Below are 26293 nucleotides of genomic sequence, written 5' to 3'. Positions count from 1 at the left end.
CTGATTTTACACCACTTACTGGTATCTGCTTTGTATTCAGTTATGTCCTTCCCAGTATATCTGCTGATTAAAAAATACAAAAATCTTACCTAATAAATATTGCTATAATTTCTCTGCTCTCAGATTTCCCTATAGGAAAAAAATGCGCACATTATAGTGAAGGTGAATTTTTTTTTTTTTTTTTTTTAAATATTTGAAATTGTTGGAGAAGAATATTTATCAAACACTCATTGCAGATACTTCAATGCTGTACTTCCGATCAGCTTCCTAAAGCCACACAAAGGAAAACGTGTCAATCATAGGATAAGCAGTGATTGCTACTCCAATGCGAGTCAAGGCGTCCGGCTTCTGTGAGTTTGAGTTCTTTTAAAGAAAATGAAAGGTGAATGTTTCTGGGGTTTTTTTAAAGTTTCTTCTTTCTAGAGAAAAATGTATTTAAAAAAAAAATGAGATCAGGAAGAGTCATTGTCTAAAAAAACAGTGACGTTCAGAATTGGTTTTCCTACAAGGACTCCCAGAATCAACTCACGCGTGTCGGAAGTGTAGCACGGAAAAGTGTGCAAGATATACGTTCGCCAATTATTATTATTATTATTATTATTATTATTATTATTATTATTATTATTATTATTATAATTCTATGAAAAACATACTGTTAAAAATCAAACACACATTTAACATAATGTGTGCATCTTTCATATACATGTGCGATCTACGATGTGATGGTGATGCATATTAGATAAGATTTACTGGGATGACTTTGTTCGCTGTATGTATCTACATTGCTGTAGAATGTATTAGCCATTCACGTTCATTGGGATCCCAAGTCTTGTAATCCTGTAATAACACAACTAGGTCCGGTTTGGATAAACACACTTCACAAAGAACCCCAGCATCAGCATCTGTCGCTGAGTCAAGTGACTGATTCAAAGGAAGTTTAAAAGGAAAATCATATTGCTATAAATTCTGTACAACCATTTCCCTTGCTGGTAGACTTTGTCTCAGATTTTATCTGCTCAGCATACTTTATTGTAATTATTATTTATTAATTTGGCAGCTGTCTTGATCCAAAGGTGATACTGTTATCTCCTCATATACTTAATTTTACTGTTGCAATACAGATGATTTTCAAACTTACCTCTAAATATCCCTTCCACCATTCTGTATGCTATGGATGTTAAGTCTGTCTTATCCACTCTCTTAAATATTACCACAGCATTTGCAAATGCATAATCTTCCAGAACCTTACATTCCATAACAGTGCATACATGTTTCCATTGTTTAAGCATATGACCAGGCCAGGAGGTTGGTTAGTTCCAAAGTAGGCCTTGGTCAGGGGTCTCACCTGTGCTGCTGGCTGGCTCTTCAGTGAGGAGGATGGTGAGTGAGCCGGCTGTGCAGTGCTTGGAGTACTCCAGGTCAAAGTCTCCGAACACGAGGGTCAGTCCTGTCCCCTGTGGGGCTTGTAGCCTCCATTCGCACTGTGTGTCGTTGGGGTACGTGCCAGGGAAGTTCCGCGAGGCCAGGGTGCCACTGGAGGAGCCCTGCACAGTGTGCCCACACCCTTCACCTGCAGGGGGCAAACACAGGCAAGCATTTGAATCTCATCAGAAACAACTAAGTCACTTTCACCATCTCGAAAGACAATCCTAAACCAATTGCAGGATATACAAGTTAACAGACTGCTAGAATCCAATAGTCTTCTACTATTGCAACTGTTTTAGAATGAAATATCGTGAAATAACAGAGAGAAATGTATTTATTAGGTTCTCCAGTGGTAGATCTAAATACTGTTAAACGGTTTATTACGGGTCTACCTCAGGGGTGCTCTATTGATCCCCTTATTACCTCTTTCGATCCTATGGGCTCCTGTACACAAAACTTTTAAGGACTGTTTTTAGAAACGTTTTGTTAAGGACTTTTTTAAAGACCATTTTGATTAAATAAAACCACATTTGCAGTTGATGAAATCTATTTAAATCGTTCTAGGAGGCTCATTCGTTTATTGTCATTTTTTTTTTAATTTAAAAGAAAGCTATGAATCATTTCCTTTGATAATAGAGGCGTTTTATTTGGAATAAAAGAAAGGCTATGTGGTTAAGCCAGAATCTGACTGCAGTACATTGTTTAAAAGCTAAATAAATAAATGAACAAATATGTCAATTCAATCTGAATAAGAAAACAACACTGTGTAGGCTTGTAGGGTTATAGGCCAGGTTATTCACCCTGTTCTTAGTGGTGGATTACGACATGATTAGGAGGTCATTATTTATTGGTGCTGTATTAGGTCACAACCTTAAATTCAAAAACAAAAATGGGAGCTCTACCCTGTAGCCACTTTGATTATTCAGCTGGCAATGCAGCAAGACATGTTGGTATCTCTTAAATAATACAGAGCCAACAAAATCATTCCAGTAAATCTTAACTAACATAAGAATGTAAGAAAATGGAAGAATGAGAGGGGGCCATTTGGCCATTTGGCCCAGTTGCTAGGGTTTCCAGTTAGAGATGTCATTTGTATATATCACAACTTGTCTCAATATCGCAAACACTGCAATTGTTGTAAAATGAATCACAGGCTAATTTATTTACTTATTTCAAACAATTACGAGAAACCTCCCGACAAAATTAGTCATGATGTTTGTGTGTCACAACCTGTTTGAGATTTCAGAGTTGCTGGAGACCACTAATAGCTGGGAACTGGTTTCTTACTGGTCACTGGCCCATACGGTTTATTAAAACACAGTTCAGGTTTACAGCAACAGATTCAGTTCATGCATACATTGCTGGAATGTATAACCCTCAAAAAATATATATGTTTATAAAATATTATTTATTTGTGGATTCATATTTGTGTTTTTTGCTCTGTTTGTGTATATCTCGACATTATTTGCTAAATAAAATTTAAAGATGATGGTTACTACTATTATAATCCCAGTGTATTACCCTAGCGTAAACATCAGATCAAACATCAGATCATCAATATGTTTTTACAGGTCTCCTGTACGCCACCTCACAATAAACAAAATTACCAGTAACAGCATCCCAGACTTCTCTGATAACAATAGTTAAATAGATATTGACTGTGTGGAAAACGGTTTCCTTTCGGTTGAAAAAGTGACATACAGCCTGTGGCATCTGTCGTTATTGCCCACTGTCTGGCATTTCTACAACCCTTGGGCAACACTGTAAGACCTAACTCAAGTCAATATTTGTTTAAAGTGATATAGGTCCTGGAGAGAGTCCAAAGAAGGAGCAGTCAGACTAATCCCAAGGACTGAGCTACAAACCTCTTCTCAGGTAGACCTGACACAGAGACAACACGTGTCATGTCAAAAAAAAACCCTTGTCAAAAAAACCTGGTCAATGTGTGCTGCTTTTTAGCATGAGAAGGTGATTTACCCACCCTTTAAAGTCGTACCATGTTTTGCCTGCACAATTCCTGTAGCGTGATGAATGTGCATGACATACTCGTGCTGTGTGACACTCTCGTGACAACGGAGAGTGCATTTGCAGTTTCTAAACTGCATGGAAAAACCCTGCCAATGTCTTCAAATGTTTTGTACACGTTGAAAAGAATTGAAGAAATTAGATAAAGATTTCTAGTCTAAATGTTTGTCATTAAATGTAAGTTTCTTTTAGTATTTCTAAAGCCTTTAAAAATTAAATGTGACTGCTAAAATATAAGGGCCCTTTGTGTTTTCGTCACAGGCTGTTTTTGTGATGGCCCAGCCCTGGGCGACACTGTTACCCACCTCCCTGTTGTGGTTTTCAATGAGAGGGTTGAGATGTTGTATTAAGCACTAACTCTGAACTGAGTCACACTCAGTCATCACTCTTGCACACACACTCATGTGTAATTTCCAGGCTGCTGTGGTTGTTTTAATAGCAATATATTTCCAATACCTCCCAGGATTCATAACCCGCATCCTGCCTCCACTGAAGGCAGGTGAAGCTCGGGGGCACCGCTGAGTATCGGGACTCAGAAGACTGGAGCCGCGGTGATTATACCAGAAACACAATACAAGATCATTTTATCCACATATTTTGTATGAAAAGCCGAAGAAAATCTTCCACATAAAAAACAAAACAATCATTTTGATTTACAGGTTTTATTTCTACTGTTCTCTGGTTAAAAATCAGGTTTTTATCCATAATTAATATTTAATAGTGCTGAATTTAGAAATACGAAAAGAAACATAGTCTTTCATGCTACCAAAACATGCCAAGAAATGAAGGCAAGAAGGAAAAAAAAACAATAGCACAACTAATAACATACAGCACATTCAGAATTAATATAGATAACACCACTGTACAGAACATATTACCCACTTAAGACCTCAGCCCACACTAAATACGATTCTCCAATCATCTTTTTACAAACTTTTCTAATTCTCAAGTCTTTATTTTACTTTATTTATTTTTACTCACACCTATAATTAGCACACACACACACCATTAAGAGACCAGTCATACTTTATCAATTGGGGGTGGAATCCATATCTCAAAATAATATGAGCAGCGAATCCAAAACCATCCCAACATTTGAAGACATTGAAAAAGAGTCAGAACGTTTGTCACGGAACTCAAGTTTCTTTTAGCAATTTAAAATTTTTATCTTCTCTGTACAGAATATGTCAGATGTAACTGAAGCATATTCCTAACAATTAAAAACCCAAAGCTCTCAAAGCTATTTACTTCAATATCAGCAGCACAAAAATGTGTCTGAAAGGAGAAAACACCTATAGCAATTCTTAACCAAATATTAGAGAGCTAAGGATTGTTGGCAAGCCCCTCAATGAGTTGTTTATTTCTAGTTTATTGTGCTATTTTTCCTTTCTTAAAAACAACTAGCAAATTACATTTTGGAGTAAATAGATTTGATAATGTAGACCCAGAACATTTATATTTTAATATACTTATTTTTTTTAATATACACTTTTATTGAGAAAAAGAAATACCAAAAAGTTTCCCTTATAAAAGTTTACCATAGAAAAAAAAATGTACCATGCTTTCACTATGCTCTGTTACATTTTGCTTTTTAAACACATTAGTAAGCATTGTAAAGAACAGCAAGGTATGGCCAAAAGCAGTACGTTGAAAATAGATATGGTATAAATTAATTTTCAGTAGTGTTCTGCGTATTAAACATTTCAAACCACAATATCAATTTTGCTGAGTCTTGGCTGTACTTGAAACCAAATGAAACCCCTTCAGAAGAGCCGTACTGGGGCGTTCAATGAGCTATACATGGCTAAAGATCAGTCAGTTGTACCGCCTTGCCTTGTACCATCTCCATTTCCTGCATATTTAACATCCTGGTAGCCCTGCACCCTTTTATGTTTTAGTTTCTGCATTGCTTTTCCATTTCAGAAGGTGAAAATCCCATGCAACTATCTTTGGCTAAATCTTCTCATTGTAAGCTGTTCAGAACTCTGGGCCTGACACATGGAGTCAGTCTGTGGTCTAGTTTCACAGGAAATTCGTGCATTTAGCAGTCCTTCAGAAATGCTCCAGTGATTGCAGTCATGCAGCTGTAGAAATCTGGATCAACACTAGAATAATGGTTTTAATTTGGACAGACAGGAACAAGGCTGCTTAAGAGATGGGACTGAAATTTCTATACAAAACACATTATATATAATTTACAATATCTGATGTTTTTACAATAGGCTTTAGTTATATGAGTAATTTAGAATATATCAGTGGACAAACAAATCCCCAGAGACATAATCTAAGGGGTGTATGTAAAAGTCTTACAAAGTCAATCAGACAAAAATGCAGGAAATCAGACTACCATTGAAATAGTGATGCTATTAACCCGTTAAGTATCAAATTTATTTTTCTTTGAAAAAAATCAGAACACACGCTGTATTTATGCCATTTGATGCATTACATTTAGACTTAACTTTTGCGGTTAACACAATTAGAGTATGGTTAAAGAGAAAATTAAAATACCAGGTAGATAGATGCCAGTTTAAAAATGTCACTTTGTGATGGGGTGAAAATCCCTCACTTGTAAACAGTGTTTTATTTGTATGATTTATTTTGTGTCAACCTATCTTGTTCTGGTACTTATTTGCATTCACTCTCATATTCTGCAGTATTAATGTGTCAAATTATTCCACCAGCAACATCAATAACAGTATTATCTTTATCTTCCTATTTGTTTACTTTTGGTATAAATGTTTCAGTTCAATGTAAGTATATAAACTGGATGCAGCAAAGGGTTAAGTTTGGGCCATGATGTAAAATACATGTTTTCCATGTGAGAATGAGGCTGGGTTTGAAGAAACGGTGGACCTTGACTGGTGGGCCAATCAATGAATTATTCAATGTGGTTTAACTGCTGCAGGTGTGTATAAAAGGCTGCACCTGGCCTGTCTGTTCAGTCCTGTAGAGACTGGGGTTTAAGAAGGAGCTGGAGTGGGGTGCTGCCAAAGGCACCCAAAAGTGTAATTGTATATTGTTATAATTTCAGGTGCACAGTAGCATTGTTATTTCAACAGCTGCCTAAATTCCTGCCAGTTTGCCTGAGCGCTTGCATCTAACTATCACACAGTTAATGGGCTAAGTGGTTTTATTTCACAAATGGATAGCATTGCAGTTTACTTGTGACTGCTATGAGCAGCACTCTACTGGAGAGCCTTTGTAAGCCCAGCCACTATATGACTGAGCACAAAGAAGAGGTTCAGGCTTAGATATTGAAGGTGAATTCATTTTAATTCATTGATTGGCCATTGGGTCAGTTAATCAGGTGATATTGTCAAGCAGGGCATCCACTGAACCCCCAGCTAGTTAGGACCACATCATTTCAAACTGTACAATACAAAATACCAAACCACCACCAAAATACACACTATTTACATAAACAATGAAGGTATTCAAACAGAATGTGAAGGGATTTCACCCATCACAGTATGTCATATCTGATCGAATGCTTTGTGAACATGGAAGTAAAATGGATACGTGAAAAAGATCCACATGTAATGAAATTGTAACGAGAGAATCATAAAATACAGCTGTGTTTCAACTTGAAAGACACTATATCAAAGAGAGTGATCCCAAAGTTTCCCATAGTAAAATCATAGCAAAGAGTAACAAAGCATAGTGACAGCATGGTAAAGCAAAGAGAGGTATGGTAAAGCATATTAAACAACATGGCAAGTGTATAACACAGCTGTGGGAAAAGCATGGGCAAGCTGCAAAATAACTGTGCAAAATGAATGTGCTAAACTTTAATAAGAGGGGGTCCCCACTATTTCAATGAGGACCCTAAAAACATAAAGAAATGAAAAACAGGGATCTGCATCTTCTGAGCGCGTTTCCGATGCATTTCTGAACACTGTCCGCACTCTTTATCAAACCACGTGGGAGGCACACCTTCAAATGCCGCGGTGGCCTTGTTGCTTGTGGCATTTTGAACACTGGATGATTAATCAGCCACTTCACAGACGATTACCTTCACCATGTCTAGTCATATTAATAAGTATGCTTTCTCCTGAGACACCAAATGCATGGGAACTGTCTTTGTGTATTTCCTGTTGTAAATTGCTTAGACAGGCCTTTTTGTATTGAGATCCTAATTTGTTCCTGCTCACACAGATGCAATGCATATGGGCCAATAGTGCAGGGCCAAAATCTCACTGCAAAACTATACTCAGCTCTCAAACCTTAACAACAAGGCACTTTATCAGACAGTACAATAATCATTATTCTTCTGTAAAAAAAAAAACCTTTACTAAATTTAATTTGTTTTATTTTAATGCCAAAATATAGGCTGTATCCTAATAAAAGTTTCCTGTAGTAAAAGCACAGTGAAGGCATTGATCAAGCATGGTAAACTATGGTAAAAGCATAGTATAATCATGGGAAAATTGCAAACTTGCATGCAAACTTGTGTAAGGGTATTTGCAGTACTCCAAGACCCATTTTCTATCCCACCAATTCTCCTGCGTTTCAAATGAATGTAAGTGAAGTCAAACCAGTTCAACATCAATTCAAAGGGATACAGCTGATATAATACAATGTTTTCTCCATGTACACTTTGTATTCCTGTACATGTAAAATTTAAAAACAAAAGATAGATGTAAAGAAACACATTGCACTGTCGGAACATTTCAATACTGTACAGCAGCTTATTCCCAGGTAAACCATCTAATGGTATGCTTTTACTTACCAGACTGAGATGAAGAGGGGTGGCAATCATTAGCATGAGTGATGAATGTGTGTGATGTGACCCAGGCTGGGACATTATAATCAAAGTGATGCTATCAGGAGCCCGTTCCCATTGACTCCCATTATAATCAGGCTGGGTCATTGTGGTGATAATAAACAGAGGGTGACATTAACAGGAGTGGTATTAGGCAGGTTTCTCTGTATAACACTCCTTAAAGTTAAGAGTTCACTTTCATTTTGCAGTTTTCCCATGGTTATACTATGCATTTACCATAGTTTTTTGCATTTATTTACCAAAGCTCTCTGGGCTTTAAACAGCCTGCCTATGCTTTACCAGTCTTTCACTGTGTTTTTTTTACAGATATTCTGGTGTCTGGCTGCTTTTACGGGTGTCTCACAGGGAGAGACCTGCTACGTTTTCTTTCATAAAGCGTATCTGCAGTGCCAATGAGTCTGACACCAGAATCCTTTCTGGTACCTGTGTTAACTAATTATTCTGCCTCTTGTAACCAGCCTTAAAGGAGTTCTAACCAATTTATGTATTTTCTTACCTTTTATTAGCACTAGTAGCATTATTATTGGTGTACTTTGTTATGCATTCAATATCGTTTCATTTCCTTGTTTTTTTTATAGATAATTCAAAGACAACATTACAGAATTAAAGGGCTGTTGTTTCTGGCTATGGTTCTGAGCTGCTGTGTCTGTGTCTATAATTTAAACAGTGGTTGAGCAACAATCAAGTCATGTGACGTTCACCACAGGAAGTGACTAGATACCAGGAAGGAACAGTAAAAATTGCACTTAAAAAAATCTCCTGAATTATATCCTATGATATTACGAAAGATAACATGCAACAAGCAGATTTCCCTCTCAATTATAAGGCATGCTCGTGTTATTTAGAAGTAAGACAACTGAATTAACATTTCTATCTCATTATATGTTTTCTCTGCATTCTCAATTATGATTTGCCAACATTAACAAAAAATATGACCATATAGTATTTTCAATAATGAATGTGTTATAAATGTCAAAAATGCATCTCAAACTAAGCAACATTTAGCGCTTTACTATTAATATTTATGATTGGAGAGGTACGAATAAAGGTGTCGCGACAGAGTTTTGTTTCTGTGAAAATAATTTACCAAACACCCATCAGAACACAGCTTTCCAACACAATGCCATACGATATAGACTTCACAACCCCTGTAAGGAACAGTGCACCTCTTTTGTGTTTATCTTTGCACACAGAGCTGTGAGGTGTCACCAACTGGAAGTAAGCCTGATAATACCTTTTCCGTTTCAATAGGTGTATGTTTGCCTGCCATCTGGATTTAAGGAAGCACATTGCTCCGTCAGTACCAAACTACCACAGAATGCTTCTGAGTAAATGCTGAGAAATGTACTGTCCTGTTAATTTATGACCAGCAAAATATAACGCTGTGATATGAACAACACAGGACACAGAAAAGATATACAAGTAGCACGTTTCTTGTAATCTTTGCAGGGTGTTTGGTAACACTTTAACATTATGTGTGGCATTACAGCATGTTGCAAACCTCCAGCTGTATCCCATGATTGAGCAAGCCCCCTCTTTAACTCAAGTGGAAGTTCAGGAGGGTCAGACTGGAAAGTCTGCAGCACTGCTCTAACTGAAGCAGGCCTGGAAGTGAGTGCAGGACAGGCTGCTTCTGAACTCCAGCTGGGCCACTGACCGAGTGACTCACAGTGCCTTGTGTCTTAGTCCTTTCCTCTGTCTATTATCAACACAAACACACACGTCACCACCAACAAGAATAACATGCAGGAGATGCTTTTTTTTATTTCGTCTCAGTACCTCCCAACTGGAAAAAAAACCCCAGAAGATTTCCAGTTCCTCTCCATTTGATAAATGCCATAGATTTAAAAACGGATGCCTATGAGCTAAATTTGTGTGGACAACAACCTTAGAAATAAGAACATGAGAAAATGTATGAACAAGAGGAGGCCATTGGGCCCTTCTAGACTCGCCCGGTTCCTAGTAGCTAATTCATCTCAGAACTTTGCCAATTTGGTAAAAGAATCCAAGTGACTCTGCCTCAACAAAATGACTATTATTATTATTTATTTCTTAGCAGACACCCTTATCCAGGGCAGCTTACAATTGTTACAAGATATCACGTTATTTTTACATACAATTACCCATTTATACAGTTGGGTTTTTACTGGAGCAATCTAGGTAAAGCACCTTGCTCAAGGATACAGCAGCAGTGTCCCCCACCTAGGATTGAACCCACAACCCTCCGGTCAAGACTCCAGAGCCCTAACCACTACTCCACACGGCAGCACATTCCATCCCCTCACCACTCTCTGTGTGAAGAAGTGTCTCCTTCCCTCTGTCCTTAGGCTGTCTCCACTTAATTATAAAAATTTCAATCATGTCCCCCATAATTATTCTTTATTTTAAGTTAAATAGACTGAGCTCTTAATAGCTCAGTCCTTTAAGCCGTGTGATAAGTCTGGCTGCTTTTCGTTGGACTCTCTCCAGGGCCACAATGTTCCTTTGGTACTGTGGTGACCACAAGTGCGGTCTCACCAGTGCATTCTACAACCTCATCATAGCCTCCTGGGATTTGTACTCTACACTTTGGGCTATATACCCAAGCACTCTGTTTGCCTTTTGATTTGATTTTGATTGTGTCTGTTCTAGTTCTATTTAGATCTTACATTTTGTGACCAGGATTATCAAAATATTTAGGTTTAACTTTAGACACCAGCTTTTCATCATTGGTACAAATTAATTAATCTGTAGGACTGTGACTGAACTCCTCTCTCCAGCGTTTTCAACACAAACCGCATTTTCAAAACAATTCCTCTCGTCTTTAATCAAATCCTATTTTTTAAAATGTCTTGCTGGTGTTTCTACATTAAACTGAAAAGGGGCTTCAATATTAATACTCACTTATTTGGTTAAAGTTAACAGGTGTTTGTCTCCTTTCAAAAAATAGGAATTAACTAAAGACTGGAGTAAACGCTTTGGAAAATGTGCCCCTCACAGTCTACAGCAGTGAAACTCAGTTTGTTAGATGGATGGATTGGCCACATGTAGAAACACAAAACAAGATGTGTGCTACCATAATAACTCGATATGAACCCATTGAATCCAGAACAGAGCTTGGTGGACTTAACCTATAGCTCTCATATTTGTGTACATCACAAAACCACTGCACAGTTCAGTGCAACGTCAGTCTGTGCTTGAGAGAGGCCCAGGACTGCATGGCTGGCAGGGAGTGTTCAGATAAGAATTGATTTGCACTTGCTGAACTGTGACAGGAACTCTGTATAAGTTTAAACTCTGCTTTTCATATTTCAAAACTCAATTTACTTCTGGGCTAACAGATACCGCACAAGATCTGAAAACATTCAAAGCACATTTAAACTGCAGTACTGTTTTCCAACTGGAGAGGGCCATTTTTTTTTCTTCGTGTCCCAAACTTGACTGAAGCACTTTGATTTCAAGTTGTATGAAGAATAGTAAAAAGAACCCCCTATTTCAGATAACGTGTTTATACTAAGTACACTTAAGAATGAACTACACACATAATTATTCGAGTATAACATGCTAGCAGCACTTACAGTGGACTTTTCAGTCACAGACGCCTCATAAATAATCTGTGGGCATTGAAATGCTCTCCATAATACAGACCGACCCCGAGGTTCAGAAGCGATCGGTTCTACTAGTAGAGAGAGGTAGACTGGCAGTTACCGTGACAAGACAGGTGTACGCATTCCAAGAAACACCTTTACCTGGCAGCCAGACCTGAATTACATTAGTTATTTATTAAACGCGCAGTTTACAATCACGGCATTGTGACACTCGTTCAAAACTACAACAATATGAAAGAAAACCCGGTACCGATAATATGCAAAGACAATCGTATTGGTTGTATGAAATAAGTAACTTTTAAATAATGGCATTGTATCAATAGCCCTTTAAAGGATTCAATACTAACGCAGACGTCTGCCAATGACAGTTGTGTTTATCCCTAAGTTAGTTATTCATTAACTTGTTGCAGTCCACTTTGGAAATTCATTGCTCGAAACGAAACGCAGACACACTGTAAATAACTGAATTTAATAAACCAACAAATGCATTAGTAAAGATAGACAAGTCGCTTTTCGGTATCTTTGTAGATTTTATTATATTTTGGAAAAAATATGAAAAATGACGAAAATGACTTACCCTCCTGCCCATCGACTCCGCCAGTCTCCAGACACAAAATAAATAAAACCGTGGTTAAAATATCTAATTTTTCTAAAAAGTTTGGTAGTGTAACATACATGGTTTAGTTTAACGGGCGCGGATACTGAGAACCCGTAATACACCCATCAGTTAGCAAAGGTTTATCCGCTAATCAATCTGAACTGGTCAAGTATTCATATGCATCTACTCGTTCCTCGGTAGCGTCCCATTGGCTGGCACTACAACTATAGGGTAGGATTGGGGCGAGACGACGTCAATCTAACTTCCCACTTGCAAGAAATCCTTCTCCAAATAAGGCATACCTCTTCGGGATTTTGCAATGTTAGTTATTACTGCCCTTTTTAAGTGACATCATAAATAATTAGGTCAGTGCGGGATGCAAGGGCAGTAAACGTTTAGCAAAGCACCGTGGGTAGTTTGTTATCCCAGGAGAAGTCTGTGCTATACACTGTACAATTCCTTGTAAACATTTTTCCTCAGTCAGAAATTCCTCGCTAGCTTCGGCCAGGGAGCTACAGTGCGCTGCTCTGTACTCGGCGTGTTTTTTTTTTTTTAATTAATACTGTATTTCTGTTGTCACGGGTCAGGACAAACGCAACAGCGCAGTGTGGCTTTTCTCTGTCTTTGTTACTACATTGTGGGGGGTCTTAAGGGTTGTTGCACCTGGAAATTCAGCAAATATGTCTGTTTCCAAAAAGTAAAAGCGACGAATCACACCGTGATATATGTGCACTGCTTTTTTAAACAGAAACAGATAGTGTTACTCGAAGAGGGGCATTGGTACGATCTCTTCAATGAACCCCGAGTTATTTATTCAAAGCTTAATTTTTGCTTTATTTTTGAAAAAAACTATTAGCACAACAATTATGCTTTGTGAATGTCCGAAAATTTTAAGACTAGAAACTTTCAAATTTTATTCGCACAAAGGGAAAAATCTAACTAAGATGCAATCACCTAAATTAACTGTTGATTGTTTTAGGGTTACAGCTTTATTAAGCAGATCTTTAATTTTCGAAAAAACCTTTATAAATCTAGCCCAATAAACTGCCAATTATCTGTGAGCTGGAAAACAAATGTAACTGTATACAACAAAACAACTAACAACAAAAAATATTGTATTTGAATTAATATTATTCTGAATATATTTATATTCCTTTGGCATACTTCCAATATAGGACCTATATACATATATTAAAAAATATACACACACACACATATATATATATATATATATATATATATATATATATATATATATATATATATATATATATATATTAGATTTTTTAACAAAACTGAAAATGTATACTGTAAATATATTCTTGAAAATAAACATTGATAAAATTAAGAGCAACATATTTTGTGCTGCATTTATTTCAAATATCTATCATTCTTTCCAATATTTTGTAATTATATTTCATTTTCTATAAGAATTCCTTCAATAAATATGGCACACACTGTGTTTAATCAAACATAGATAGTGCCCTTAAATAGCTTTGATTTATTAATTTATTTATTTTGAGATCTCTGTAAGATGAAATGTACCAGTAAGGTTCAGCAGGATGTAATCATTTGTGCACTAGTGACACCTGGTGGAATGATTTGTAATTGCTGATGAAAAACAAGACTGAAAAAGCTAGCATGCATCATTATCAGCATGCACTAATACATGTGTATGTTAACTTTACCCTAACATACTGAAGTTAGAAGTATGTGCATAATATAATGTATATAGTGGCACTTTGTTGAAAAAAACATTATTGACACACAGAGACCAACAGGCATGTATCGAATTATAAAAGGTGGAATCTTTCAGGTAGGCAGGTAGTTGGGTTGTGATTTCACCTCACTGTGTATTTTGGGTCAAAGTAAGTCTTGGCTGCAAAGCATGTCACTCATCAGGAAAGCAGCAGGTTGGTTAATGGCAGAAAAGAAAGCATTGAGGGGGAGAAGGACTATTTCAGTCTTCAGGGAAAATGACCTTGTGCAGAAAAATAAAGACTGGGCTTAATAACCACTGTCATGCGCCTTGTGAAGTCTGATACCTATAGGGTTCTTAATAAATATATTTGTGAATAGTGTATCTTATTATATGGCTTTTATTAATGTAGGCTTTTATCAGGGTTTTACAGAAATTGATCATATGTTGTGAACCAATATTTTACGGGAGGTTTTAATACGAGGCTTTTATATATGAGATTAATATTAGGGTCCTGATATATTAAAAATGTTTTTAAGTTTTACTGCTCGAGTCAACTAAACGCTTCTGTCGTGTCTAAATATACTTTGCGCGTCGACACCCCGGTAACGCGATACTGGCACAGTCTCGGTTGAAATTTGAGTCGCGGGTTGGAATTTGCATAAACACCCATAACAAGAATTGCGTTTGTTTTGGGCTTGTTTTGAAAAGCAGTGTCACTTTTTTTCTAGTGAGACTTGGCAACACTGGATACTAGAATGAACACAACGGCAGTGTAGACCCCTTCTTAAACTGAAATATGGTAGACAAGGGGCTTCCGTTAATAACTTATTGTTTTTCGTGTGCGAAGAACATATCCTAGGCTGCAGTGGTAAATTTGCAAAAGTCAGTAATTATAAAAACATGTCGTCATTCCTAAAACGCAACAAGTCTTTCTTTCACATCAGAAGAACATGTGCACAATTACTTCTGACCCCACATTGCAGAAGCGCCTGTCGCGGGTTGCATCCAGTTTAAGGAGCGTTTCTGGTGTGCTTGGTTGTTTTGTGAAAGTACAGTAAAGGGGCCATTGCTGCGGCGCTGCACAGTTCCCCTCCGAGCAGGAAGTGTATCGGAGCGAGAAGACACCGCGCATGCTCACAAGCGCCCTCAGCGCCCAGGGATGTGTTCGCAGTAAAACAGTAAGAAAACAGACCCGAGGTGGATATACCCCGATTCCAGGATCGATTGGGGTTCAGAGCCAAACAGAGTGAGGGTAAGGAGCCGGGCTGAGGGTGAAGCCTCGGGAGCACCTGAGGGTCCCGTTTGGAGCGGAGCAACGCCGCCGCGCTGTGTTAGTGTACGTGCTGCCGCACCGGGGTACGTCAGTCTGAGGGGGAGCGAGCGAGAGAGGGAAACAACGGAGGCACGCAGGCGGCCGGACAGACGGGCAACGCGCCGTGCGTTGTGTAGCTTTGGTTACAGACAGTGTTGGCGTACTTTTACAGTCGGGGAGCGCGCCTCCCTTGTCACCCTATGCACAATAGCACGGTATATGAAAACAATAAACCCTGCACGTTGCTGCGGAAACGAGCTTGCGCACAACTACCAGATTTCTATCCGCTGTGGAGCAGCGGATAAAAAACAGCGCCGTATTGACTGGGGGAGGGGTGTAACGCGTATACAAACTTAGGGGCGCTGCGTGTATTTTGGTAGTTTGTCGCTTGTGTTTTATCACGAGTTGCAGGTGCTCATAGCGTACTGCTGCTTTGCTGTGCTGCTATTTGTGATGCTAGTGCAGTGGTAAAGGCATATGCCAAGGAATTCTCTGCTTTTCAGACATTTATCACATGTATGTATGTAGCAAGTAAACCAATAAAAAGTATGGACTGTACTGGGCAATCGGTCAATACAGTATAAAAACGCCAGGTCTGTCACACAATACAATACGAAAACGCCAATTCATAAAGTGCATTTCGTGCACAGAGGTGTGTACAGCTAAACATTTTGACTATAAGTACTGACGTACATGGGCAACCAAGTTACAAAGTAACCCGGTTAATGTAAAGGCAGTGAAAAGAAATGGGTCTTGACTTGAGGCTACTTATAAAGGCTGGAGATTCAGCTTCGCTTAAAGAACAGCTTGATATGGATGTGGAATTTCAGAGTTATGTTAATGTACGCTTTTTTCGATTCACCTGGGGTTTATTTCTGTTTCAATCATCACAGTCTGGTGACTATATAAATAAACTCAGCAGCTTAACGCCTCAGTAGAACTTTTAGAAACGTGTCTTGGGGTGTAACCGTTAACGTAGCCGCCTGCAACGCTCTGCTCCCAGTGGGTGTAAGAAACGGCACATTTGTTGTATATTTTCTATTGATGTTTTACATGCATTAGTGGGAGAGTGTTGCAAGCAGACAGGTTAATGGTTACGCGCAGGTGTTCCACACATACTTCAGAAGTAGACCGTTTCTGAGAGCTGTCTTGAGGCTACATTGAAGCTTCAAACTTAACAGTCCCCAGGATGTGATGACCGAAGCAGAAAATTATTTAGGAAGTGAATCTAAACAATAAGAGATACACATTACACAAAGTAATTCTAGCAGAATAATTCAATGAATCTCACTAGCACTTTTATTAGTTAAACAGGGCCGTTTTGAAAGAAACACATGTTACAGCACGCATGTGTTGGCATTTTAAAGTGTGATATTTGGTACTACTTTATGTTAAAGGAAGAGCTCAGTTTCCTTTGACTTTAACTGGCAATCAGTGCAGGTGTTCTCCACACACGTTGCCACCCTGGTGGTCAGAATTGGCCGAAACATGTTAATAGAGTTTCTGGAGAGACCTGCAAATAGAGCCCAGTGTTTTTCACAAATACGAAATAACACAAACTAAAACGAAATGCAACATATCAAACACAATAAAATGAAAACAAATTATAAAGCAAATAGTGAATTGCATTTTATATAAAAAAAATACTTTAAATAAATACTTGCAATTGTAGTTGTCAAGGCTCAGCCGTTACCATAGACGCAGTCTGAAGGGAAACGGAAGCTCTGACAAGCACTTGTGCAAATGTATAATTTGGAGCGAGCCGTACCACTTTCGGGAATTAAAATTGGGATGGAAGAGACGTTTGTTTGTAAAATGCCTAAACTACGCATAGCAATTAAACAACGCTGCAAAGAATTTAAAGCACAAGGGGATGTATGTATCTCAAAAAATAATGATGTGCAGATTTTGCAATTGTCGGCTGGACTGGGAGTCGAAAGATACCGTCGAGCATTAGCTGTTTATTCCTTTCAGGGAAAACACGCCTTGTTTGCTTATATTATGTATTAGTATGCTAATTCTTTGTGGTGCAAACTTTGCACTGGAGCAAATGCTAGTTTGGATTTGAATGAATTAATCTGCTTTGCTTAGTGTTTAAATACTGAGAAACTCCAAGTTCTATCAGTTCGCTGATCTGAAATCATGGAAGGTGGGCAACGAGTTCAGTATTAGATCCTTTGATAGTAAACTCACCATGGAGTCATCTGCCCCAGAGGCATCCAGGACAACGTGCATTTTGATCTATTATCCGGTAGCCGCCAGTGTTGAATATTAATGAAAAACAGCAGACTGGAAAAGTATTTGTTAAGAAAATGTGTGAAACAGAGTTCTACACATGAATACATTTGTGCACAGGGTGTCGCCTGTATATAAGAGATGACATGGTAAGATGGATGATCTGTGTAAAAACGTATTATAAATCACAAAACCGGTAACTGTTCTCACAAGCTTCCATTATACAGAAAGACTTCATATTAGTACTATGTATTTGCTTGCCACTTTGGTAAGGGCTTTTATAGCAGTTGGCCACAGTAAAAGTGCATAGTTCACCTTGTTTTTTACACATGCCTCTACTATGCATTACCAAGCTTTACCATGTCTCTTGCCTTGTTTTATTTGTACATGCTTAATCACGCTTTACCAACGATCCTCATAGACTGCATGTCAGAGTGTGCCACTCGTTCTTTATGTAGCCTGTAACAACTAATCTGATGGGCTCCGTCAAATAGGGAGGACCGCAGACAGAGTATGTGCCACACTTTACTTGACAATGTAATCACATAAGAATTTGACATGCTGTGTACATTGTTTTGTGTAATGTATTCTGTCTGCCGAGTTTTGTGTCAGTTAGAAAATTGCAGTAAAAGGTACTTGAATCGAGATTTGAATCACGAAGAAGGCAGGGTGGGTAGGAATAGTAAAGCAGACCTTTTGTTTTCATTGCTGAGGAAAGCTGACACTGTCTGCTGTGCCTCTGATCCCCAGCTGTGCTGCGAGGTGAACCGTGTGGGACGAGGCAGCGCTGGCAGGCATGGAGAACACATCCGTGACGATGTCCATGGGGGACATGGTAGTGGTGAAGGACGAGGAAGGGGACAGCACAGAAGGCACCAAGACTCAGGTCATTCTGCAGCTCCAGCCCGTGCACCAGGGGTGAGGCACATGTCGACTTCCATTTTCCATTTCATTTTTTCATGCAGCTCATAGAGTCTAGGGAGTTGTGTCTACTGTGGAATTCTTATTTTTTCCATGTGTATCGCATCCTATGCACTGTAGGCCCGTGTGAATATTTGCATCAGTTTTGTTAAATGTTATCTTTAAACAAATTCAGTATGTTGCTTAGCAATGTTAAATCGTAGCTCCACCCTGTAAATACAGAATATAATAATACATAATTTAACATCGGAAGGGATGTGGTATGAGTTACCAGAAGCCTTGTGATCTTAGCATAGTTAACAGAGCTCATCACTTATTTTTGGTAGCCAGATTCAATCCCAGTTAATACCAGTTCATTTTTCATATCCCATTGCCATCAGTACAGAACCAATTCCCATTCCTTTTCCCTCAACAGGATGTGTGAAGATTCGGCCGAGACGGATGCTGCTGTTGTATCTGTAGAAACACACACAGGTGAGAAGGATGGGTGCTGGCAGTACCTTTCTTATTTGGAGGTTGGTCTTTTTCTGTCAACGTTGTTAGGAATTAAACCACGTCTTCACACTGCTAGTCAGGAACCACATACATCAAAACCACATACTTTAAAACGGTAATTTTAAAGATGTGGTCCTTGTAGCAACCTGAAATACAGAAAAGTTTATTATAAAAGACTTAATGGTCTGTATCCTAAACCCTAAACCTAAAACCCTTCTCCTAACCCTAAAACGTTTTAAAATGTTATAGAAGTAAAAACAGAATTACTTTTTGTCTATTTTTATCAATTATACTCCTCTGGGGATAATAACGTAATTTATATCCTTCCCTGATCCAGTCTTTTTTTTAGACAATTCAAACTTGCTAGAAAAAGGCTTTTAAATAAAAAAAATTAAAAAATGAAATACAATGTTAATATTTTAACTTCCATTACACAGATCAGCACTGTTATCTCTAACTACAGATCCAGTCTGTGACTACTTACCAGGGTTTTTTTTGTAATGATCTAGTGGCAGATCCTAATACATACACCCTGATTTTGTGCGGACCCCATTTCACTGTATTTTTATTTTGTGACGTAATGTTAGTAAGTGGGTCAGTGCATCAGCTATGGGGAAAGACCAGCAGAATGAATGTAGCCGAGTTAAAAAAGCAGTAGTGTTTAGGGTTAGGACTGTTAAGATCATTGCAGCAGACCAGCTGTTTCACACCTGGTCATTCTCAGCTGTGATTGTTTCTCCAGATGAAGTCTCTGTAGACGGGGAGGAGGTGGAGATTGGCTACCCCATCACCTGCGGGGAGAGCAAGGCTGTGCTTTTGTGGAAGAAGTTTGTCTGCCCAGGGATCAACGTGAAATGTGTGAAGGTGCGCTCTGTAGTTTCATTAATGCTAAAAAACTAAAAAAACTAGCACACGTTTAGGAGTTCCTTCTATGTAAATAGTTAAATGCAGTTTCTGCTCTAATGTGTTGGTCATATTTGATAATCACTCCAGAACTACTGCTAGAACCCCTTGAAAAAAAGTACTAAATTTTCTGCTCGGATTGCGCTTTCTTGTCTCTCCAGTATAACGATCAGCTGATTAGCCCCAAGCAGTTTGTCCACCTGGCTGGAAAGGCTACACTGAAAGACTGGAAGAGAGCCATTCGACTGGAAGGGATCATGCTGAGGTAAGACACTGGGGCAGAGGAGAATCGTCAGAAAGGACCTCCTTCCCAGTTCCTTTAATCACAAGGGCATACTGTCTCTCACCCAGTCCCTCAGCTCCAACCACTGCACATGCTGCCTCTCACCCAGTCCCTCAGCTGTAACCACTAGGCCATACAGCTTCCCAGCTGATCAGCTCCAACCACTAGGCCACGATGCCTCTCGCCCTCGTTAAACATTTTCGCTGAATGAAATCTGAAATGTATTTTTCCCTCTGGTTTCAGGAAAATGATGGACTCTGGGCAGATTGACTTCTACCAGCACGAGCATGTGTGCACCAACACCTGCCGCAGCACTAAGTTTGACCTCCTGATCAATAACACACGCTTCCCTTTGCAGATGACCAGCATGGTGCAGACTCCCACGTCTCCTCAAGGTGAGACGAGGGGCTCGGGCTGATCAGACCAAACAACATTTCATACACACTGCGTGTGCATTGAAGGGTTTATCCTGTAAAGTAATTGTATCTTAGAAAATAATTCCAAAAATCTTTTTGCATTTCCATTTTGAATTGCCATTAGCTGCATACATCTCAAATGAGCAGTTCAAGAAGAAAACATGTTATAGCATGTTTTAATATTGAATATGATTTCTGGTACTACTTTAGGTTAAAGGAAGCTCTCACTTTCTATCAATAGTCAACAGGGGAAGCAGCTGATTGGCTATTGAGAGAAAAGAAGCCAGTGAAGGGGTGGTGACAAATTCACTCTGCAGGTGAAATGATCTTAAGAAACTTGACATGGCTCAAAACAGCATCATGGTAATGGCAATGATCTCTGTACAAACTAAAAAGTGCAATTGAAACTGTAATACAGTGATCTGTCACGTATCCGCTGGTCACATATCTGCCCTAACCGTTTATCAGCCATGATCAATCTCTTCAGCAACGTTAGTTTATTATTGACAGAGAAGATTGGTTCAGAGACTGTAGATCCTACCAACGTTTTCGTACACTGTGTTGTATGTACTGCGTGCGCTGCCATTGCTGGCAGTGTCAGGTGAAGGTGTTCAGTGTGTTGATATGTAAATAAATCCTTTTTGCCTGCGGGGCGTACCAACTTCAAGCTCCATCTCGATCTCCTGCCTGTCACTCAACAGTGAATGCACGCATCCACACAACAAACGGCTACTCTGTCACAAGCATTAATACCCTGTATCTTTCTAAGCAAGGGATTTAGGGGAGCTCCCTAATAAAAGCTGAATCTGTAAACAATAATTGTGTGAATATAAAAAGTGTTACAGCTGTGTATAATGGTATTTAAAACAGGATTCATTTATCTGACTTTTTACATATCTGCCCTGACTCTGGTCCCACTGCAGTCGGATATACGTGATGGTGACTAAAGAATGTTGTGATCTCTTGAGTTGCGGAGTCTGCTGGTTCCAGCCCAGTGCTCAGTGTTACTGTCGCGTTAGCCATCTCTCTGTATATAGGAAACGGGGGCCAGATCACCGTGTCGGAGGAGAGCCAGGAGGAGGGCATGGACTGGAACCCAGGCATGACAAGTGGTATCCCTACCAGCACCGAGCAGGAGGCCAAGAAAGACACCGACGACATCTCGGGTTGGTTCACATCCTCCTGTGCTGTTTTTATTTGTCTCTCAATAGGGTCCTAGATGATGGCAGCCAGCAGGATAATGCAAACACTCAAGTGTGAAATGTAATGCATTCATCCATTTTGATGTTAAAGGTAATATGACACCACTATTCCCTCACTATGCAGCCTGTAGAAACTACGTGAGGTCAGTCTAGTTCATGTAACGCAGCATCTAAAAATACCCTACAGATCGAATGGTAAAAATTGAAACTTTCTGCTGTTACGCTAATAGGTAAGAAAATGGCAAGCCAAGCTGTCCAGGTATTGACCTGGAAGAAATAAGATTTCCAGTTGATCTTGGTCTGTAGCAACAACACATGTTATTGCTAACAAGGATCAATATCTTTTTCTCTTGACCTAGAGGAGACTCTGAGTTTCTGGAAAGGCATCGCGGACGTGGGTCTAATGGGGGAAGTCGTCACGAACATCCGCACAGAGCTGCTGGCACTGCTGAGGGGCATTCAGCAGAGGAGTGGGCAGGCTACCCTGCAGGAGCCAGGTACCCACTCTCCTCGAGTCCTGGGAGCAGACAGCCACACTCTCGCTGGGAGCATTGGCCTGTCCACTCGGACAGGGTTAGGAAGGAATATAAGATGTTGCACTTCAGCGGCCAATACTGGTCATGCACCAGTGGAGACTAGACAGGCTTCGTATCTTGGCAACATTTGTTGCTTAAAGTTGGGTGGGTGACGGCAGTAGTGGAGGTTGCTCATTGATCTTAGGTCCTTCCCGCTGGTAAGTGGATTGCAGCCATGAGGCAACATTCAAATTGGTCATTTGAAATTGGTTAGAAATGTCTATCTGTGAATCAATCAGTCTTCTTTGCAAGGTGTTGCTGTAGGTGCTGATGTTGCAGTTTGCAATACAGAGAAAAAGGGATGTTGTTCCTGTGTAGTGAGAATCTAGAGTTGATGTCCCCTGTATGAACTATATGCTGTTGCAGATGCAGCTGTGCTGAATAACCTGGCTCAGATATTTGGGCTGCTGGACACGGTGAAGACAGCTTTGGATAATCGGAGGAGCCAGACGGACCAGAGCCAGGAGCAGATTCACAGCACTCTCACAGGCAAGTGGCAGGGGTGGGGGGTGATGCATGGGGGTGGGGCTTTACTACCTATGGGACAAGATTAACTGAGCACTGGCTCCACAGTACAGTTACCACTATATATATATATATATATATATATATATATATATATATATATATATATATATATATTCTGAAAGGAAAGGGAAAATGCAGAAACTTAGGGAACTATCCTGGGAAAAATGTGTTAATAAATTTGCAAATAAAAGTTTGTTCATAACTATTTTTGTTAAAATCTGGAAGTAATTTGTGGTTGAAAAAAATTATTATTATTTTCTTAGGAGACGTCCTTATCCAGGGCGACTTAGAAAGGGTGTTTTTAAATCGTGTGTTCGTTATATTTCAGACCTCACGCATCAGCTAGAGGAACAGAAGAAGCAGACTCGGGACTGGCGAGTTCAATCCCAGCCTGTCCAAAACTTGATGCTTATGTCCCTGGGCACACCCAGCAAGCCACCTCCCAAACGACCACGCCTGCATAGACCAGCTTCTACCACCAGCACCCCTCTGCAGCAGACACAGGGCCAGCAGTTCACAGTCCTCTCCCCCATCACCATCTCCTCCATGGGACAGCCTTTCACGATGGGCGGGCTGCCAGTCCACACGCTGGCACAGCAGTCCAGTCCCATCACTTTACACACCCTCCCTGCTGGCTCGCAGTTCTTCACACGCTACACCACAGCCACAGTGGTGCCGGGGAGCCAGGGCAAAGGCATGCCTCAGGAGACCATTGCTTTCCATCCATCCGCCAGTCTGACGCTGCTCAGCACGACCGCGGTCCAGGACCCAAGCCAGCTGGTGAGCCCAGTGGAGCTGGTGGAGGTGGAGCAGGAGCAGGCAGCCCAGGAGGAGGAGGGGCTGGTGGAGGGAGGGGGTGAGGTGGTGCTGCAGGAGGAAGGGCAGGTGATCGGGGAGGAGGAGGAGGAGATGCAGACACAGACCCACACAGTCATCGAAATCGACCCTGACTCCCCAAATCACATCCACCACCCCACAGTAATGAATATCGAGCTAGAGGAGGGGACGGAGGTGGAAGACAGAGTTGAGGTGCAGGGAGAGCTGGAGATGGGAGAGGCCACAGTTCATATGGAGCACCAGGAGCAGCTGCACGATGTCCAGATTGTGGTCATCGAAGAGGAGGCTTCAGAGGATCATGAAGCCAAGGACACAAATGAAGGACAGTGAGGAAGGTGGCTACTAAATTAAGAGACCCTGCTTGGGATTGGATGAGGAGTCTAATTCTCTGTACTGGATTGTTGATGTGTTGAAAGGAGTAAAGTTGCACTGGAGTGGAGGGAGGAGAGGGTAGGTCTGTACTCTCTTGGTTAGTCCCACCACAAATGTTGGTATAAGCGGGACATTTCCAGGGGAAAAATAAACTTTTTAATACGCCTACGTTTTTTTTTTTAAACGTATAAATATTTTTTTATCTTTCTGATCAGCGGTCAAAGATAAAATAATTTTGGAAGACTTTCTATAAATAAAAAGCAGAAAAGAAATTGTGCTCCACAGCCAAAGGAAGATTACTGTCTAAAGTAATGAAATGCTTATACTTGGAAGAAATATCTTTCCTTTGCTGTAAATATAGAATTACCCAACTGTAGATATTTGAAGCACATGTTTGGATGGACAGGAGCGGCTTGTGCATTGGTTTGTTAGATTTCATAAAGCAGTGCTATCGCTTTTTATTTTAAAGAAGAAAAGCCAGCTTGCAACTTCTTTGCTTTCAGAACTTTTCCTCTGTGGAGGCAGGTAGGGGGAAGAGGGGGCTTTGATGTTCAGACAGAGATCGTATATTGGGGAAAGTGTTTAGAATATACAGCAAAAATGGTTGCAATTCCACAGACCAAAATCCAGTGACTGCAAGAAACAGGTTCAGTCAGAATGGTCATGAAGCCTTCTCAATGCAAGACGTCCGATGAAAGCAGGGTCAAAAGTGAAAAAGATATCTAAAAGGGGGTCAGTGGGTCGATGAATCCCTATAACTATCACTCTTCATGCACAAGGACATGTGCTTCCAAGCAACCTTGATGATGGAAAGTTTGATTCAAATTGAAAAATGTCTTATTCTATTTAAGCCTTTGTTTAGGAATTTTCTCTTCCAAATAACAAACAATATTGTTGCACAGCAAATTTTGTAATGTAACATACCTTGTATATCATATGTTTGACTGAGCGCTCCCTTAAATGTGGACCTGAAGTATAATGCCCTATCAAAAAAAGTATACTACATAGAATACTATTTCCCAAGTGCACTCCACATCTTGTGTAACACACAACACCCAACTACAGCAGTGTGCAAATTCATTAGAACACCCCATTGCTTCTGTTGTGATTTGTTGTGCACATGCGATCAAACCACTGGAACCGAAAATCTTGGAAACTTTTCAAAGTAGACACAATAATTGATGACTTTAATAAGCCACACACACATGCAATTCATTTAAAAGAGCAAGAGAAAAGGAACAAATAGCCACAAATGGAAAAATGCATGAGACTTTTTAGAAGTTGTTTAAGATGCCTAATTAAAGCACAAAGTGGTCTAACATTTTCACACATGAGTGCCTGTTGTTTCTATATCACTGATTACTGACTGAAAATTGAAATTTTCACACCCAGAGGTTTTCATGCAGGTAGGTATATAAAGGATATCAATGACACCTCTGGAGGCGTTCTAACACATCTGCACACGACTGTAACAGAAATGCTGCCATATTTGTAAAGGGTTACCTGTTCTATTCCAAAAATGTATCTAAAAGTAAAAACTAGTAAAGAACTAGAGTTGTCCGTTTGAATGTTTCGTTGATTAAACACTGCTACAACGTTCATTTCTAGCAAGCATGTCGTGCTGAGATGTCGGATTGTGTACTCTGGAGATGTTGGCTTTAAAAATGTTCTTCTTGCTGCCCCAATTAAACTAATTGGAATATTGCTTTTTTGTCAAACACAACTGTCCCTAAAAACTATTTATTCTTTTTGGTAGGTGCTTGCTGGCCACTTTTGTGCTGAAGTTCATTATGTTCCTGTCCAGCACTGACAACCGCTGTAATTGAACTTAAAAGCTTCAGTGTCACAAATGGTCTTAAAAATAGCCTTTAAATATTCCAGATGGTGGAGTTTTGTCACCAAATATCAAATCTGCAAGCTTGTGGCTGTCATAACCACCTACTGCTGCAGGTACTGTTGTCTGAGCTTTCTGTCTTGGTTAATACTGAACGTGGTGTTGGGGTGCTTTAAAAAAACAAACAAAAAAAGCAAATATAATTGGTTGGCGATGTATTGAGTCAGTAGTGCTTTTGTAATTATGTAAATAGTACAAAC

General features: G+C 39.7%; 2 protein-coding genes across 7 annotated transcripts in view; one reads left to right on the top strand and one right to left on the bottom strand.

Moving 5' to 3' along the window:
• Positions 1–12586, bottom strand: part of LOC117413965 (discoidin, CUB and LCCL domain-containing protein 1-like) — a 36674-nt gene extending 24088 nt beyond the window's left edge. The window contains exons 1-2 of the mRNA XM_059000301.1: positions 12398–12586; positions 1346–1570 (exon numbers count right to left, since the gene is read on the bottom strand). Coding sequence (XP_058856284.1) covers positions 1346–1570; positions 12398–12497 — 325 coding nt within the window. The 5' untranslated portion in view covers positions 12498–12586. The remainder of the gene's footprint in view (positions 1–1345; positions 1571–12397) is intronic.
• Positions 12587–14843: 2257 nt separating this feature from the next.
• On the top strand, positions 14844–25526 carry LOC117413639 (glucocorticoid modulatory element-binding protein 1-like). Of its 6 annotated transcripts, none has more exons than XM_058999937.1 (10): positions 14844–15366; positions 18418–18585; positions 19004–19062; positions 19826–19947; positions 20148–20251; positions 20513–20664; positions 21705–21851; positions 22247–22384; positions 22829–22951; positions 23319–25526. In XM_058999937.1, the coding sequence occupies exons 2-10, from the start codon at positions 18464–18466 to the stop codon at positions 24155–24157; spliced, it is 1806 nt and encodes a 601-aa protein (XP_058855920.1). In that variant the 5' UTR covers positions 14844–15366; positions 18418–18463; the 3' UTR covers positions 24158–25526. The 6 variants fall into 6 exon arrangements, with proteins under 6 accessions (XP_058855920.1, XP_058855919.1, XP_058855918.1 ...); XM_058999936.1 differs by having other exon boundaries at positions 14844–15476; XM_058999935.1 differs by having other exon boundaries at positions 14845–15372.
• Positions 25527–26293: the final 767 nt, after the last annotated feature.

Source organism: Acipenser ruthenus, chromosome 25 (assembly GCF_902713425.1).
Source record: "Acipenser ruthenus chromosome 25, fAciRut3.2 maternal haplotype, whole genome shotgun sequence".
Taxonomy (NCBI): domain Eukaryota; kingdom Metazoa; phylum Chordata; class Actinopteri; order Acipenseriformes; family Acipenseridae; genus Acipenser; species Acipenser ruthenus.
The sequence above is the reverse complement of the archived record's forward strand: the minus strand, read 5'-3'. Positions and strand labels throughout refer to the sequence as shown.

Bases quoted from the DNA above. Each gene is read 5' to 3' on its own strand.
- LOC117413639 (XM_058999937.1), top strand. From the start codon at position 18,464: ATGGAGAACACATCCGTGACGATGTCCATGGGGGACATGGTAGTGGTG. The intron at 20,252-20,512 runs GTAAGACACTGG...CTCTGGTTTCAG, and splicing joins CTGGAAGGGATCATGCTGAG to GAAAATGATGGACTCTGGGC. The intron at 20,665-21,704 runs GTGAGACGAGGG...CTGTCGCGTTAG, and splicing joins GACTCCCACGTCTCCTCAAG to CCATCTCTCTGTATATAGGA.